Source organism: Colletes latitarsis, chromosome 10 (assembly GCF_051014445.1).
Source record: "Colletes latitarsis isolate SP2378_abdomen chromosome 10, iyColLati1, whole genome shotgun sequence".
Lineage (NCBI taxonomy): Eukaryota > Metazoa > Arthropoda > Insecta > Hymenoptera > Colletidae > Colletes > Colletes latitarsis.
The window spans coordinates 15,849,132-15,866,594 of NC_135143.1; the positions used below are offsets into that span (position 1 = coordinate 15,849,132).

A 17,463-nucleotide genomic window follows, 5' to 3' on the forward strand; every position below is an offset into this window, starting at 1 on the left:
CTAACGACCAATATCAAGATGATCAAATTAACTCTATGTAGATCGCTATAAATCAGCTTTTTATAGCCAGTAAAATTACCGTGAGGTCCTAATAGTGTGGATAAAATCATTCGAACCGGAAGTACTACTTCGAACAATCCGTTTCAGCTGCCAACGATGTTAAAATAGATGAATCGTGTATCAAAGAGAACTCGAGTCTCCAAAGAAATTTGTATCAGACCCGTCTTCTAAATTCCACGATTCTTCGATAAAATTCTTTCAAAGTCTCGATCGAAGCCTGTGACCGTAGAATCGTGGAAATTTCGCTTCGATTTCAATTTCAAGCCACCCAGAGGCTGCCATTAGCATCGCAATCTAGCCCCTGCGTGGAACTTCCGTCGTCAGTTTGATGGACTAACATTGTTTACAGCCTATTCCCTTGATACTGACGAAAGTTATCGAGCTGTACGAGACGATGAGTTCGAGACACTCCACCATGATAGTGGGCGAGTCGAATACGGCGAAAACGGTCACGTGGCGGATCCTACAGAACACTATGACGAGCATGAAGAACGACAAGAAACCGGGCTTCAACGTCGTCTATGTTTATCCTATTAACCCAAAAGCGTTGGGCCTGGGTGAGCTTTACGGCGAGTACAATCTTTCCACCGGCGAATGGCACGACGGCGTCATATCCTCGATCATGCGGAAAACCTGTTCCGGTATCGTCTCTGTTCTCCATTTTGTTTTTCGTACAAATCGTCGCGCCAAAGCCGCTACGGCCAAAGTCCACGGAATCTTGTTACTTTTGACAGATGATACCCCTGCCGAAAAATGGATCCTCTTTGACGGTCCTGTAGACGCTGATTGGATCGAGAACATGAACAGCGTAATGGACGATAACAAGGTGCGTTCTATGTTTACTGTACGCGCGCTGAGAGAGAAACTGGCCAACGATCGAATATCCCACCGTTTATTTTACGACTATTTGAACATTATTCGAGCATCGCTGATAATTATGCAAACGAAACGTCTTTAATTATTTCTATCTATCCTCTTCGAAGGTTCCGAAATTCTAACGGTGGGAAATTTATAATTTGTCAACTCCTGTTCCGGACAATTTCTTTATACGATAGTATTTTAGAGAAATTATTATTTAACTGTAATTCGAATAAAAGTTTTCAATTTTTCGCGATTCATAAATCCCCAATTTTCGAGCATCCAATCGTCTCCAGGCCAGCAATTCTCCCCGGCTACGTTAATTTTCAAAATCCTTCGACCCATAATTCGTCGATCCTCGAATTCCATCGATTCCCGTTTCTCTTCGACCCCGAGGCTTCCTCGTCCTCGTAAATCGTTCGAGAACAAATCCTCCCGCAGGTTTTAACGCTAATAAACAACGACCGTATCACGATGCCCGATCAAGTGTCCCTCCTCTTCGAGGTTCAGGATCTCGCCGTGGCCTCTCCAGCGACGGTATCGCGAGCAGGTATGGTGTACAATGATTACAAAGACCTGGGCTGGACGCCGTACGTGGACTCCTGGTTGCAAAAGTATCAGGCAAAACCGAAATTCATGGAAGAGGTAAAGAATAAAAGCAACGTAAAAATTACATTATCAACTACCCTGGAGGAAAAATAACGTCAAGCAAAATTTTAATTAAAATATAATGGCACGCCTGCTAAACGATAATTTTAATTAATATAGAACATGATTAAAAATTGTTATTTTTAGATGAACTACCTGTTCGGGGAGTACGTGAACGATACCTTGGAGTTCAAACGCAACAGATGCGAAGAACTCGTTCCTGTGCCCGAGCTGAACGCCGTCCAATCGTTGTGCAAGCTTCTGGAAGTATTGGCCACCCCCGAAAATGGGGTGGAATTCACGGGAGACAAGGACGCGTTCGCCGTCATCTGTAAAATGTGGTTTCTTTTCTGGTAAGGACATAGATCACTCTAAAACAAAATTAACGTCACTCTTAACCCCTTGACGTACGATTTAATTCAAAATAATTGTTCATATGTATACTATTTAATTTTATTTAAATTTGCTCGTAGAAGGAATGGCTGCAAAAAGGAATAGATTTGTTTTATGAATACTTCGTGAATGTAAAAATGTGTTGATTTTAATATACAAGACTTGATGACGAGTGTAGCTTCACGATTGTGAAACTTATGACGAATCAGGGGTTAACTATAGCGTCAAATCGAAATTGCAAACCGAAAGTTGCTGAAATAATTACGTTTTAGAGATCGTAATTACTTTTGCTCGATTTCCAGCATGATATGGTCGCTGTGTGGGTCGGTGAACGAGGAGGGTCGTTTCAGGGTGGACAATTATATGCGAGAAATCGAGAGCTCTTACCCGTTGCGCGACACCGTGTACGAGTACTTCGTGGATCCCCGTATTCGCTCGTTCGTCTCGTGGGAGGAGAGACTGTCCCAGTCGTGGAAAATTCAGCCAGGGTACGTTGAAAAATTTAAATCCACGAAAACGTAACGAGTAATTATTTTCATTTTTACACGCGATTTTTTTTCTTCAAAACGTCGATGGAATAAAGACGTTTTAATACTGAATTTAATACTTCATAGGACACCGTTCTACAAAATAATAGTGCCGACCGTGGACACCGTTCGATACAAGTTCATCATCGGTTCTCTGTTGAGAAACGAATCCCCTGTGCTCCTCGTGGGCCCCGTGGGCACCGGAAAAACGTCGATGTTCCATTCGGTGCTGGGCTCCCTGGACGAGGCTAAGTACAGTGTTCTGTCGCTGAACATGTCCGCGCAGACAACCTCGAAAAACGTGCAGGTGAGTCGAAAATATTCTGTCAAGATCGATCGGTCGCGACGCGTAGAAAATCTAGGTCGAATCAAGGTTTCTGAAACTCAGTACCCAAGAACGCCACTTTTTAAATTAATCGACAATAGACTGGCGAGATGCACGATCGTTCGTTTTTTCTTATTTTTTGAATTTAAAACAAGCGAGATTCGTTGCAGCATAAATGGGTAAATTTTTAAAAATATTTGTACAAATTTTCCGGTTGAGAGTCACTGATCGTAGTGAAAACCGTCCAGTCTTTAGTGGTCAGGGATAAAAAATTCGGTTATCAAGCGAGGGAATATTGCAGGCGAATTAAGGCCAAATTTCTCTCGGCGACCTATACATTTCAGGACACAATTGAAAGCAGACTCGAGAAACGGACGAAAGGGATCTACATTCCCGTGGGTAGTAAAACCATGATCGCCTTTATGGACGACTTTAATATGCCCATGAAAGAGATGTACGGATCCCAGCCGCCGTTGGAACTGATTAGACAGATGATAGGATACGGATTCTGGTATTATTCTCTATCAATTGTTGGAAAATTCCCGTGCACCTATTTATTAACAAGGACCATAACATTCGTTTATACAATCAAGTTTGTATAATTTGCACAGAAATCCTCCATATTCTGTCAACGATTGAATATTTTAATCTGTAGTTCCTCCGAAGGGACAATTAAATTTAGCCTGCCTGGTAACTAAACGAACGTTTCGCGAAGGTACGATCGTCAGAAGCAGACAAAAAAATACATACAAAGAGTGCACCTAATGGCGGCGATGGGTCCACCGGGCGGTGGTCGAAACGTAATCACAGACAGACTTCTCACCAAGTTCAACGTCATCAACATGACGTTCCCCGTTGAGAAACAGATCGTGAGAATATACGGGACGATGTTGAACCAACACTTGGCCGAATTTCACGCGGAAGTCAAAGGATTATGTGAGCAAAGATAGAAATTTTCAGTGAAAAAGTTTCCAAGCGAAAAGCTAATGAAACGCGATGACTTTTAAACAGCTAACGAAGTGACATTGTCCACCATTAGTCTCTACAATCACGTGATCGACAAGATGCTACCGACTCCGGCGAAGATACACTATTTGTTCAATTTACGAGACATATCTAAGGTAATAAATATCACTTATGTGGTATAGATCGTTGACACTATTATTTGGCAGGTCTTCCAAGGTCTGCTGCGTAGCCACGTGGATTACCAGTACTCCAGCCCTACATTCCTTCGTCTATGGGTGCACGAGACGTTTCGCGTCTTCTGCGACCGACTGATCGACGATAAGTGAGCACTCGGAAACCTCTAAAAGAGAAACAAACACTCTCGAACAAACGATGTAAATATTCCCCGCAGAGACAGGCAGTGGTTTGTTGACGAGCTCGGCGAACAACTTGGGAAACACTTCGAGCTGACCTTCCACAATATTTGTCCCGAGAAGAGGTGCCCCATATTCGGTAAACTATGTCTAACGGATAAACAAAAAATCTCAATTCATTCGCAGTAAACATCACAGAGACTCTACGTTCAATCTATACCTCGAAGTAGATTTCATATTTACGTTAGATTTAATATAGCATTAGACTATGTCCTATGTACACCTAATATAGTCTAGGTCGTAGACATAGTTTAGGCATCGACCTATATTCGAGATTAATTCAGTATCTAGCCATTTAAGATTGTAGACTTAGTAGACTTAGCTTAAACTTCAATCTAGATTCAAACTAGATGACCCACATCGTGTTTGTAACTAACTTTGGATATGTGTACAGTCTATTTAAATATGACTGTACGTTCAAACTAAACTAAACTTAATTTGGACTCCGTATAAACCTAAATAGAACCTGTTTTAGGTAAGCAGGCTGGACTTAACCTTATCCAGAATCAAGCTAGACTTAGTCTACATCCAGTTTAGATCTAATATGAACAATTTAGACAGTGCAATTGAGATCTGACTTGGATCTCTTGTATAACCGCCCCAAAACATCATATTTACAGGTAGTTTCATGAACGCCTGGGACATGTACGAAGACCTAACCGACATTGCTGCAGTCAGGACCTACATAGAGGCACAAATGGACGAGTACAACGCCTCCACAGGTGTTGTTCGGCTTGATCTCATCCTTTTTCGGGATGCAATCGAGCACATATGTCGCATCGTTCGCGTGATATCCCAGGTTAGCGATCCGTGCTTTACAAGCTGCTATTGACAGATTGTTCCCCACATTCTGAATCCCGTTTCCTCGCGTTTATTCATATCGTTTGGACAGCCCCGCGGCAACATGCTTCTGATAGGAGTCGGCGGAAGCGGGAGGCAATCGTTGTCGCGAATCGCCAGTTACATGTGCGAGTTGACCACTTTCCAAATCGAGGTCACGAAGCAGTACCGATTGCCAGAGTTTCGTGAGGACCTTAAGATTCTATACAAGAAGACCGGTGTGGAGAACAAACCGACCACGTTCCTCTTCAACGACACCCAGGTGGTCGAGGAGCAGTTTTTGGAGGTCGTTAACAATATACTTAGCACGGGAGAAGTGGCCAATTTGTATAAGAGCGACGAGATGGAGGAAGTGAGTCGTAAGAATCGTCGCGGACAAAATAATAGACACTCTTGTATGAAGAAAGAGTACTCTAACACTAAACCTATCTACACCTATTCCTACCGCGGCCAATCAAATGATCAGTCTTTCTTTTTCTCTTTTACGAGACAACCGTAGTTCCAATTTTTGCATTATATGTATAGAAAGTTGTGTTTTGAAGTTTATTCGTGAGATACCTTTCTCTTTTATGTCGCATATTTTTTCTTAAAGCACAAAAATATTCAATACTTTTGCTCTAAACGTGCGTATAGGAAATAAAACGCTGTTGAAAAGGAATTTTGTTTCATGTCGATACCGTGGTTAATTTCGGAAAAAACAATTATTTACGAAAAAATGAAATTACAAAAACAATTTATGATTCAGTTTTATCGTACACAAGTCGTATGATCAATAGAAATTGTTGAAACATCTTTGACTATGTAACGTCAAAGTAAATTGCAAAATAAACATAGAAGACAGTACGAATTATAGTAGTTGATAGAGTCTTCTATACTATAGTAGTTGATAGACTGTTCTAAGACAGTAGAAACTGCAGATTCTCTCCTTTCATCTTTGCTAAATCTTTCAACCGGTCGTGGTAGGTAATACAGACTACATATTTTTTTCCAGAAACAAACAATAAGTAGTAAATATTGTAAAACTCATTGTACTATAAGGAAAGTCGTGAAGTTAAATACCGCTAAAATAATGTTGTGTCATTTGACCGGTCGTGGTAGGTTTGGTGGTAAGAAAATTTTTGTCTAGACGTGAATAGCCTAACAAATTCCTAGCGTTAACGTTTGCTTCCAATCTAAAGAAGAGCTTGGCTCGTTGCTCGAATTACTGGAAAAAATCTTATATTTCCGGTACTATTTAGTAGAGCTGCGGCTGGCACTATCCAAGCAGAAATCTCCGGGCGCGCGTATCGCTCGCGTAAAGACAACGCTTCGCCGTCCAATCTTGGGAAGGAAATTTTCAACTACCGGGGTTTTCTCTCGTGATTCGACTTTTCCCGTAGTACGGCCGTTGCTAGGCTCCCCATCCATTTTCTCCATACTCGCATCTAATCCACTCGCATATATTGGATCGCTCCGCGGAACTATTTTCCGATACGCGAGCCCGGCTTGGTCGAAGCCTGGAACCGGTTCCGGCCGTTTGTACGTCTCACTTCCGAACCCCGGCAGATTAGAAAGCAGCTGATGAAGGAGGCGACGCGGTCTGGACGCGTACCAACAACAGAGTCGATCTATTCGCTGTTGATCGAAAGGGCGCGCGCCAATATGCATCTGATCCTGTGCATGAGCCCGATCGGGGACGCCTTCAGGAACAGATTACGCCAGTACCCGGCCCTGATCAACTGCACGACCATCGATTGGTTCCTGGAATGGCCGAGGGAAGCACTCCTCGAAGTTGGCAACAAGTTCCTCATGAATCTCAATCTGACGCTCACTATCACCGGCGAAAATAAAGTGGTTGGTCTTCGGCACGCCTTCTACCCCTTTCCGCGCAATCGATTCCTATTCGACTCGATTCCCGGGATCGAGAACGCTCACCCGCGGTCCCGGGTCGGACGGAGACAGAGAGACTGATAGGGAAGCCCGTCCTCTCCATTCCGTGGAATCCGATTATTTTCCTCTCCACGGGTCGCCTAGCGCGGATGATACGACCGTCTAGCGCATTTCCTTCCGGAAATGCAATCGTTCGAGCGTTCCCCGCGACCAGCCGCTTAATATTTTTGAATTTGTCTTCCCCGTGCCTGGGAGACTTGGCCAGAGACCCGAAGAAGAATCGCTCCGGCGCTCTCTTCCTTCGAGACTCTGTCTCTTGGCCCCGTTCTAACCCCTCAGTGATTCTTTACGGCGCTATTCCGATTCGGGTAGCGCAAATTTTCGACTCTCCTCGCGCAGCAACTTTTACACGAGATATTGGATCAATCTCGAATTTTATTCCCCGAAATTTCCACGAGATATCCTTTCGATTACCGAGCGAGTCGAGCTCGCCGATTGCAACACTTTTGGCACACCACCCCGTATTATTATTAACAACTCCTCTGTTACCAGAGTAGATTATATGGCAAAATTCGTGATGTATCTTCGTACCCGTATTAATCTGTACGGAAAATTTCAGTTTATTATATTCGATAGTTTCTCTAAAATAAAAATATTGAATACGATAGTCCATCATAAGACTGCCAATTTATATCCCCTTTACAAATTAATTGTAAACAAGATATTATACCTACCTATTTAAAATATTATACCTACCTGTTATCTTCCACATATATTTTTGCTTGAATCAAGTGTACGTATATTGTATATTGAATATTGAAATATTTGGATGTTATTTATTCATAAAGTCGACAAACCTCAACCCTGCCTCGAATTCCACGCTGTCAGGAATATTTAGACCCCCGTTTCAACAACAGAATGCTAAATTGATTTTTGCGCGGTTGAAAAGTAAATTTTGTGCACTTTTTTCCAATTTGGTGGTGAAAATCGTTTGCAGGAGCCCCGACAATCAGCGACAGCCGCCCCCCTGCCGCCCCTTCAGGACCGGATGCGGGACGGAATAGCGGGGACGTTTTCTCTGATTCACGAGACGGTGTCACAGTTTTCGCGCAGAATGGCCGCGGAGATGAAGCGGTACAATTACGTGACGCCAGTGAATTTCCTTGAACTGGTTGCCGGCTATAAAACGTGAGTCCATACGTTAGAATTACCATTGAGACTCTTTGCGCCGTAAGGATCGAGAATTTTTCAAAAGAGCAAGAGTCCGTAACCCTAAATCAAAGCTTATGCATTACGTATTTGTCCATAATGGTACTTCCACCGTGAAGTAATTCCGCGATATGATCTTTGGGTTATTCATCGCTTCAGAAATGGCTACTATCCTGCGCATACGCTATTCTCGAACCATACATCGTACATTCAGAGCTGCGAATAGATAAAAAAATAAACAATGCTAAGTGAAAAATGAAATTCTTTCTCTGGACATTGGATTGAACTTTTCTAAGGAATACGTCCCCCTAAATTCGATTATTATTTAAACATATCGCGATGGCCGAAAACAAACCACCGGGAATATTAGAAAAAGATTTACGATTTAATTATAGCGCGAGACAAATACGTTGTACGTTGACCTTTTGTCACGTTTGAAACGGGTATGCTGCTTTATTTGCCAATTCCAATTATTTACTTTCAAGTTTCCCACGCGAATGCCCTCGAGTTCCATGCGCCGTTTGGTCATTCGCCGCATGTAACGGGTGTACCGGCTAGCTTTATCGCCTGAAATATTTCCTCCGCTCTCGGAACTTCCAGGAAGCGTACACAGCCAAAGTTTGGTGCTTGGAAAACTCGCAGGCAATTGAACTCGACCGATAAAAAAGATGACAGTCCGTTTAACACGTTGATTGCCACGTCGTTCGTTCCTAACCGGTCGTTTTACTTAGTCGTTTAAGGGTAAATTTACCAAACGAAATTAATAATATACTAGAACAACAATGGACCACATTTATTGGAAACAAAATTGTTCGATGGAAAGTTATTACGAGATTTAAACGAGGTTGTCTATCGCTGATCACTGATTCCGGATGCGTCACATTTATTTTCACGTTATACTATTTTATACAGCTAAGTGGTAAAATTAAAAAAATGTGAAACCACTTGCATTAATTTAATAATTTTTTCCTTTATCGAATACGTTCTTGTCAAAAGCAATTTTTAATTAAGGAAATAATTTCATTCTACGATAGGGATGTCCACCAATTTTTTTTTTTTGTAAGGCAATGAAATAAAATGAACGAGATGGAACGTTTTACAAAGTTTGACGGAACACACTGTGTAATGAGGCAAAGAACACGTCGATTCCAGGAGCCGTCACGAACGTCGCTTTGATTTCAGGATGCTGGCGGAGAAAAGGCAGGATTTGGCGGACCAGGCGAACAAACTTCGCAGTGGACTTTCCAAGATCGACGACACCCGAGTTAAAGTCAACGAAATGGCCGCGGAACTCGAAGTCACGCAGGAACAAGTTCATAAATCTACCAGGGAATGCGAAGAGTTCCTGGTAACGATAGGTCCGTGACACCCCTCAACGCTGATGTATTATCATTAGTTGCAATTAGATCGATCCGCTCAAGTTTCCGCGAACTGGACCCCCGTTACATAATCATACCGCGTGTCGCGAATTTTACGAACGTCAGGAATTACAGCCACGGACGTCTGAGATAGAGCCACTCCGGAGATGCTTCCGATGGCAAAAGTTTGCCAATCGATCGACTCGAAACGGAGAAAACCAAGCAGAGAAAATATTTTGCGAGAAATATTTTGACAGAAATAATATTTCCTAAATTGTACGTGAGAGGACTGACTAACAAAATATCACAAAAATTGTAAAGATCGTTCGTTATCCGAGCTAATATAAAAACAGTTTCCATACATTTTATTCGGGATTATTTCAATTTAAAAAAATAAGATATTTTGACCCGTTCGTTTGCGCGAAACTCTATCGTTTTTTGCAAATGGGGTATTTCTGAGGGAGCAAAAAGTAACGGGGGACGTTTCACAGTGAATCAGAGTCGCGACGCCGACGAGACGCAGAAAACTGTGGCGGCGAGGTCGCTACGGATCGCGGAGGAACAAAAGGAGTGCAAGAAACTCGAGGAGCTCGCTCGCGCTGACCTCGCAACTGTCGAACCAGCTCTGAACGAGGCCATGAAGGTACCTTCCCCGACATTAATTCTCATCGTTCCATTGGTAATACCGTTCCAGTTCGTTTGGTTTTAATGATTAAGCACCGGGACCACTTTCCCGGGTTCCTAGAGCCAGACGATCCGTTCGGAATCGTACGTAAAATAGTGGGAACTCGTTTCTGACTCGCGTAAAACTTCTTTAAGTTCGAGCGGCGTTCCTTTTACGTTTAAATTTTATGCAGGGCGTCGGCGGGGAAACTTCTCGGTCAAACTTTGACAGCCCGTTCCGCGTGCTGCGGAAGGGGGAGTACAAGAAGAAAACGTTGTATAAATTTGCTTCCGTTATTTCGTTAAAAAGTTGTAATAAAAACCTGATACCTACGTTGAATTCATCGGGAACGACGAATTTCCCAGCGATTTTATCGCATCTCGGCAAATACAATATCTCCTCGAACCAGTTTCGTTTTCAACTTTCTTTTTTTCCTTTAAACTTCCACGGACAGGGAAACTTTGGAAGTGTAATAACTGGTCGAAGAATTATGTCCCAATCAGCGTGAATCGTTCCGAATGAAGAGTGAGACCAGGAAAAATAAATAAGCTGAATATTAATGGCGTAATTGTTTTGATGAAGTACTTCTGAAAGAGCGCTTTCCTTGGTTAGAAATGTTTCTCTACACACGATACAATATACAAGGTGTTCAACCATGCGTTTTTCTCAAAACTAACTTTTCTGGATTGGCTTCCATGATATCTCAAGATCAATTTGATCAATTTTGTTCAAATTTAACGTGTACCTTCAGTACACGTGTCGCTATAGCTTGCACTACAATGAAGTCAAAATCATTATTCTTCCTATTCTTTTTTTTTTTAACCTGCTGAAGCTACATCGACAGGGGGTAGGTGCTGTAATTTTTCGGTGAAAAAAAAAATTTTCAAATCATTCTAAAAAAATTATTTTCGTTTACGGGGGTCAATTGCAAGCATTTTTGGTCATTACACATACCCCCGAAATCCTACTCAGTTTCGAGAAAAAAATTCCTTACCGAAAATCTAATTTCTGGCCAGAAATGTCTGCCCGAATTTTCATGCGAATCTTTAAAACGTCATAACTTCTGAACGGATTGGGCGATTTTAATGTTTAAAAAAGCAAACTACGCGTATTTTGATGGAGAATATGTACAAATCGCAAAAATATTCGAAAAGTTGGTCCTTGACCTCGCAAAATGAGAAAAACCCCATAAAAATGGTCCAATTTTCAAACAGCCATAACTCCTACAATTGTGAATATATTTCAATGAAACTTTTTTCTGAAGTAGAGCCCATGGATACCTACAGAAATGTATTAGACAACTTTTCTGTAGGGCGTCAAACAAAATTACTAAAAATGAAAAAGGAATTTTTAAGAAAAATCGACAGGGGGTAGGTGCCTAAATTTTTCGACGAAAAACAAAAATTTCAAATCGTTTTGGAAAAATTATTTTCGGTTGCGGGAGTCAATTACAATCATTTTTGGTGAATAGACATACCCCCGAAATCTTGCGGATTCTCGAGAAAAAAATTCAGTACGTGCGGAACTTTAAACGTTAATAACTTTTTAACAGAGCCTCCATCAACAAATTGGTATTCTTGATTTTCGTCTTATTTTGGCCTCTAGAATCCCTCATTAAAATTTTTCCCAAGGGTGGTTGAACACCCTGTATATACGAAACGCCGATACAAGAATTTGCATAGTTTCTTTATAAAAAAAAATACCAAAGATATGCCCTTAAACAATTTTAAACGATTAAAATGGCCAACGTCTTATTCGTGTCACTATCACCTGTACTGTAGATTCCTTTTCTGCTATGGGGGATCCCTGATTCTACAAAAGAGTAGATTATATTCGAATAACAGAACCTTCAAATAGAAGAAATTTCACTATGTGAATTGTTCCCAGGCCCTGGATGCGCTGAGCAAGAAGGACATATCCGAGATAAGATCCTTCACACGACCTCCGCCGAAAGTGGAGATGGTAATGGAGGCGGTGATGATCCTGAAGACCTCAGAGCCGAGCTGGGCGGAGTCGAAGCGTCAGCTCGCCGACGTGAACTTTCTCAACTCGGTACCAAGCGTATTCAGGCTTCGTTCTTCACGCGAACCGACGGACTCTGTAACCGTTACGCTCGATTTCAGCTACGGGACTTTGACAAAGACCACATATCCGATAGAACGCTGAGAGCCATCTCCAGGTACACGTCCAATCCCGAATTCGAAGCGGAAAAAGTCGGCCAGGTATCGATCGCTGCCAAGTCGCTCTGCATATGGGTCATAGCCATGGAGAAATACGGGAAACTTTTCAGGTAAACCCCTAGCCACGATAAATACCGTCCCACAGCCTCGATGCGTACTCACAACATGGCGAACCGAACCCTTCGTTCGGTTCGAAAGACCTGGAAAGAACAAATTATGATTTTAGAGACGTCGAGTTCTTGATAAATTATAGACTCGAATAGTACTTTGGTACTCAGATCGGGTCGTTGGAATACCCTGCCTCGATGGCAGATTGTCGAGAGGGCTGGTGGATTCTACATACTTTCAAAATACTTTAAAGCCATCGAGATCGGTCGAGTAGTTAGTAACGCGCTTAATTACCGAAAGCAATTTGTATTCGAAGAATTGGGAACTCTTAACGCGACGTTGATTCGTAGGATCGTTGCCCCGAAGAGAGAAAAGCTGAACGCGGCGCTGGCCTCGCTCAAGCAAAAGGAAGACGCGCTGGCGGAGGCGATGCAACAGTTGCAAAAATTGCACGAGAAGCTGGCGAAACTGCAGGAGATGTACGACGCGAAGATGATGGAGAAGGAGGATCTGATTAAACTGGTAGCTGACGCAACTAGCCACTACCTCGCTTCTTGCGAGAGAATTTTTAATGGATAAACAAAAATTCTAGTTTGAACAATAATAATACAAAATTCCCAATCTATGTGCTTGTGGTTGAAGAAACGTAATCAGTGGGTTATGTCGTTACAAGTATCCCTAACGCAGATTCACGCAAGAAGCGAGGCTGAACGTTCGAGGAGCGAAACGTTGGGCTGTTGGTGGAGGATCGCGAACAGAACCGTCGGCGAACGGTGCACAATTCTATTTACACAAACTCGCGTTTCGACTGCCACGGAAAGTTTCGTTTGCGCGCTGTTTATAGACGAAATATCGCCGCGCCGCAGTGAAATCGCGAGCTGCCCGGTATTTACACGGGCCGCCATGCAACGCGAATTTTCGGACTTCTTTTGGTCCAATGGACGCGAAAACGCCAGCCACCGTTTCTAGCGCTATTTGCGTTATGCGAGCGATCCCCCGTGCTTTCCCGACAATTCTGTTTGATTTACCGTTCACGCGGCGAAGAATCGCGCGCCGGAACCGGCTCTTTTGATCGTCGATCAAATTATTGCGTTGTGTTTGCTTCTGATCTGTATTTTGAAATTATGCTTTTCAAAACAGTGTCCATGATACCAGAAAATCAAGCTACGATTTTACAGCCCCTTTTTGATGGTCTGGGTTAGGTTTGGGTTAAAGTCAGTCTTATGTGTAGCTTCAATTAGAGAACTTCTTTATACATTTCTGCACATTTTATTATTATTATTATTCATTTGGCAATAAACCCTTTAGTACAAAAGATGTAATATATAAGGAACTGGAAATGTAGATTTTACATAGTTAAATATTATCGCTTATAAAATTTTAACAAAATGAATTTTGTAGAAATTTTGTAGAAATTTTTCTTTTATTTTGTGTGTTAAGTTCTGAAGTCAGACTATCGAGAGAGGCTGAAAAATCGTGGGGACTAGTTGGTGCTTCACCATGTGTAACTATAGCCCTTACTAGAATCAACTTAAAATTTTTAACTTTTACATTTTCGTAACTATAAGAGTCTTACACGTTTTCTCGTATCGAATAAACAAGATGGGCCGCCATCATAGACCTGTTTTAAAAGCGTTCATATTTGAGAGGGCTTAGTATCCCTTATTTAAACTTCTTTTGGCTAAAAAAAATGTTAGAATATTATTTGAACACGTATAAATAAATCTTGCAAATTTAACTGGAAAAGATGTTACAGGTTCTTTGTAAAAAATTCTAAATTCGCTACATTACCCTCCTAAAGATCTAAGATTAAACGGAGATCGTGCTCGATTAAATTCCGGCTCGTACCCCAAAAACACGCGTGCTCAATTAAATTTCGACCATTCCGTCTCCGATTCTACTAACGGTTCGTGTTTTCAGGCGGAGCTACTGAAGTTGAAACTGGACCGCGCCGCGATGCTGGTCGACGGTCTTTCCGGCGAACGAATTCGATGGGAGAACACGGTCGCATCGCTGGCCACGTTCTTCGATTGGCTGCCAGGCGATTGCCTAATATCCACCGCCTTTGTCTCCTATTTGGGACCATTCGTGTCCAATTATAGAGAGGAGCTGATAACCATCTGGATGAATGAGGTGAACCGATCCTATCGGTCCTCTAATAATCGTAATTCGGAAATATCGTCCCTCCCCCCATAATTCGATTGGCGAATTTATCCATAATTTATCTATCAACGATCAATGAGAGGTGTTCTTCCCTCTGAAAATGGAACAAAACGTCCGTTCCTGGGGACGCCGAATTCCGCGAACACCGGAATAACCTCGTTTTCTAATTTTTGTCGCGCTCGAAATAAAATCCCAGGTGGCGGAGAAAGAAATTCCGACGTCACCGAATCTCAACGTAAAGGAATTCCTGGTCGATCCGGCGGTGATCAGGGATTGGAACATCCAGGGCTTGCCGTCCGACGACTTCAGCACCGAGAATGGAATCATCGTGACGAGGGGGGCCAGATGGCCGCTGGTGATCGATCCGCAGTGTCAAGCAGTCAAGTGGATCAAGAACATGGAGGCCAAGAACGTACGTATCACCGACCGGAAGGATATAAGAAACGAAACGAGATCTGGTAACAGCAACCAGGGAATTGGGGAGTCTAAAGCTCGTATTCGTGGCGAACAGAAAAGTTTTACATTCGAGATTCAACGTTTTTATAATCTTAGTGGTGTACAAAGTAAACGAATAAAAAATTAATTTCAAAATATGGTGTGTGGTAAACAATTGCAATTCCAGTCGTTGAGAGTGATCGATTTCGGGCAAGCAGACTTCATGAGGGTCCTGGAGCACGCCCTGCAGTTCGGTAAACCGGTGCTGCTGGAGAACATCGGCGAGGTGGTCGATCCCGCGTTGAACCCCATCCTCGAGAAGGCGTTCGTGAAACTAGGTATATCAGAATTGTCGAGAAATTGAACGGTGTTTCGTAGCCGGGGACGAGCAATTTGCCGGGGCATTAAATGAGGATTAAATCGTGACACCGGGGTTCCCGCACGTTCAGGTAACCAGGTGATGATCAAGTTCAACGAAAAGATGATCACTTACAACAATGCGTTCCGGCTGTTCATCACGACGAAACTACCGAACCCCCATTACGCCCCGGAGATATCCACTAAAACGACGTTATGCAACTTCGCCATTAAGGAACAGGGTAACTAATTGTCTTGTGCTACGCGTTGGGTGGCGAGGGACGGTGGACGACGGTCCCGGTGAATCGAACGATGGCAAAAGGGAAGGAAGGGGCGAAATAGATTGAGAAATAGAGAAAGAGGGTCGAATGGGGAGGATGAAGGGAAAGGTGACTGCGACGCTTATTATCCCGTGCGCAGGACTGGAGGACCAACTCTTGGGAATCGTGGTCAGAAAAGAAAAGCCACAGCTCGAAGAGCAGAAGGACCATCTGGTCCTCACGATCTCCACCAATAAACGAACTCTCAAGGAATTGGAGGACAAAATTCTCTAGTAAGACCTTTGTGCTCCTTGGTATATCTACGTCAGTAATACGAGAAACAACCCCTCTAAATACTTCCGTTCGTTATCATCGATGCTTCTCTATCTTTGTATCCTCGTACTTTAATATCCAAGTAGATCAATGTTTCGCATTTCAGCGCGCATGCATAATTATGCACCGTAAAGAAAGCTCGTGGAAAAGACAATAAAGTATGTTTGTCTCAGTCTGCTGAACACGGCCGGTGAGAGCCTGCTGGACGACCTGGACTTGCTGAGCGCCCTGCAATCGTCGAAAGCTACGTCCACCTCGATCGAGGAGTCCTTGGTGGTGTCTGTGGAAACGGAGAAGAAGATAGATCTTGCCAGGGAGGAATACAGGCCATGCGCCCAACGCGCTGCGATCCTCTTCTTCGTTCTGAACGACATGAGCTTCATCGATCCGATGTACCAGTTTTCCCTGGACGCGTACATCACCTTGTTTATGCTGTCGATCGAGAAGAGCCCGAAAAGTTTGAAACTCTCCGAGAGGATCGAGAGCCTGAACGAGTACCACACTTACGCCCTGTACAAGTATAAATCGCCGACTCTGATTTCTCTTTTTGAAGGATGGTGCATTTCTTAAGTGAAACGTATCCCCCCGTAGAAACACTTGTCGGGGTCTGTTCGAGCACCACAAGCTATTGTTTTCCTTCAACATGTGCATCAAGATATTGGACGTACAGGGTAAAGTCATGCCCGGCGAGTACGCTTTCTTGCTTCGTGGCGGAATCGTTCTCGATCGTGAGAGCCAACCGGACAAGCCGGTGGCCTGGCTGCCGGACGAAACTTGGGACAATATCACGGAACTGGACAAATTGCCCGGATTCCACGGATTCATATCCTCCTTCGAGCAATTCCCGCGGGATTGGCATAATTGGTGCGAGATTAGTATCTTGGAATAGTCCCTCCAGCGACTTGTTTACCAACAGAACCGCTAAACTGTAACTTCGATACTTGCATCGGGTGTCGCGATAGTAAAATATATGCGTAGATCGATGCGTTGGTATTTTCGTTCTTCGTTACTTTGGTATTGCAGCGCGTTAGGGTTCGAACAACCAGATTATTCGATAGTAAATTGATGTACGATTATTAGGTATATTCATACGGAGCCAGAAACTATACCGCTGGTGGCTGAATGGGATGCGAACTGCAACGTATTCCAAAAAATGCTGGTAATACGCAGCTGCCGTCCGGACAGAATTTCCTTCTGCATCACGCACTTCATCGTGCTGAATCTCGGTCAAAAATTCGTGGAGCCCCCGGTACTCGACCTGAAAGCCGTCCTCGACGATTCCGTCGCACAGACCCCACTCATATTTGTTCTCTCGCCTGGCGTGGATCCTACGAGCACTTTGACGCAATTAGTCAACAGCCAGGAAATGACAAATCATTTTATGACTCTCTCCCTCGGCCAAGGACAATCCCCTATCGCGACCAGGTCAGTCGTGATTTAACACTGAACTTACCACGATCGGTCAAACGACCGTTTTTTAAATTTTGTTTGGACTTT

General features: G+C 43.2%; 1 protein-coding gene across 1 annotated transcript in view; it reads left to right on the forward strand.

The window, feature by feature from the left end:
* Positions 1-17,463, forward strand: part of Kl-2 (dynein heavy chain 2, axonemal kl-2) — a 47,799-nt gene that overhangs the window by 27,140 nt on the left and 3,196 nt on the right. The window contains exons 30-57 of the mRNA XM_076776330.1: positions 410-701; positions 795-886; positions 1,360-1,563; positions 1,714-1,919; positions 2,262-2,447; positions 2,574-2,793; positions 3,156-3,322; positions 3,527-3,747; positions 3,823-3,932; positions 3,984-4,099; positions 4,169-4,269; positions 4,811-4,989; positions 5,083-5,382; positions 6,576-6,860; positions 7,900-8,087; positions 9,291-9,466; positions 9,958-10,109; positions 12,018-12,182; positions 12,254-12,420; positions 12,769-12,940; positions 14,339-14,551; positions 14,778-14,993; positions 15,204-15,354; positions 15,466-15,615; positions 15,794-15,926; positions 16,140-16,484; positions 16,558-16,830; positions 17,047-17,391. Of these exons, the coding sequence (XP_076632445.1) occupies positions 410-701; positions 795-886; positions 1,360-1,563; positions 1,714-1,919; positions 2,262-2,447; positions 2,574-2,793; positions 3,156-3,322; positions 3,527-3,747; positions 3,823-3,932; positions 3,984-4,099; positions 4,169-4,269; positions 4,811-4,989; positions 5,083-5,382; positions 6,576-6,860; positions 7,900-8,087; positions 9,291-9,466; positions 9,958-10,109; positions 12,018-12,182; positions 12,254-12,420; positions 12,769-12,940; positions 14,339-14,551; positions 14,778-14,993; positions 15,204-15,354; positions 15,466-15,615; positions 15,794-15,926; positions 16,140-16,484; positions 16,558-16,830; positions 17,047-17,391 (5,525 nt within the window). The remainder of the gene's footprint in view (positions 1-409; positions 702-794; positions 887-1,359; positions 1,564-1,713; positions 1,920-2,261; positions 2,448-2,573; positions 2,794-3,155; positions 3,323-3,526; positions 3,748-3,822; positions 3,933-3,983; positions 4,100-4,168; positions 4,270-4,810; positions 4,990-5,082; positions 5,383-6,575; positions 6,861-7,899; positions 8,088-9,290; positions 9,467-9,957; positions 10,110-12,017; positions 12,183-12,253; positions 12,421-12,768; positions 12,941-14,338; positions 14,552-14,777; positions 14,994-15,203; positions 15,355-15,465; positions 15,616-15,793; positions 15,927-16,139; positions 16,485-16,557; positions 16,831-17,046; positions 17,392-17,463) is intronic.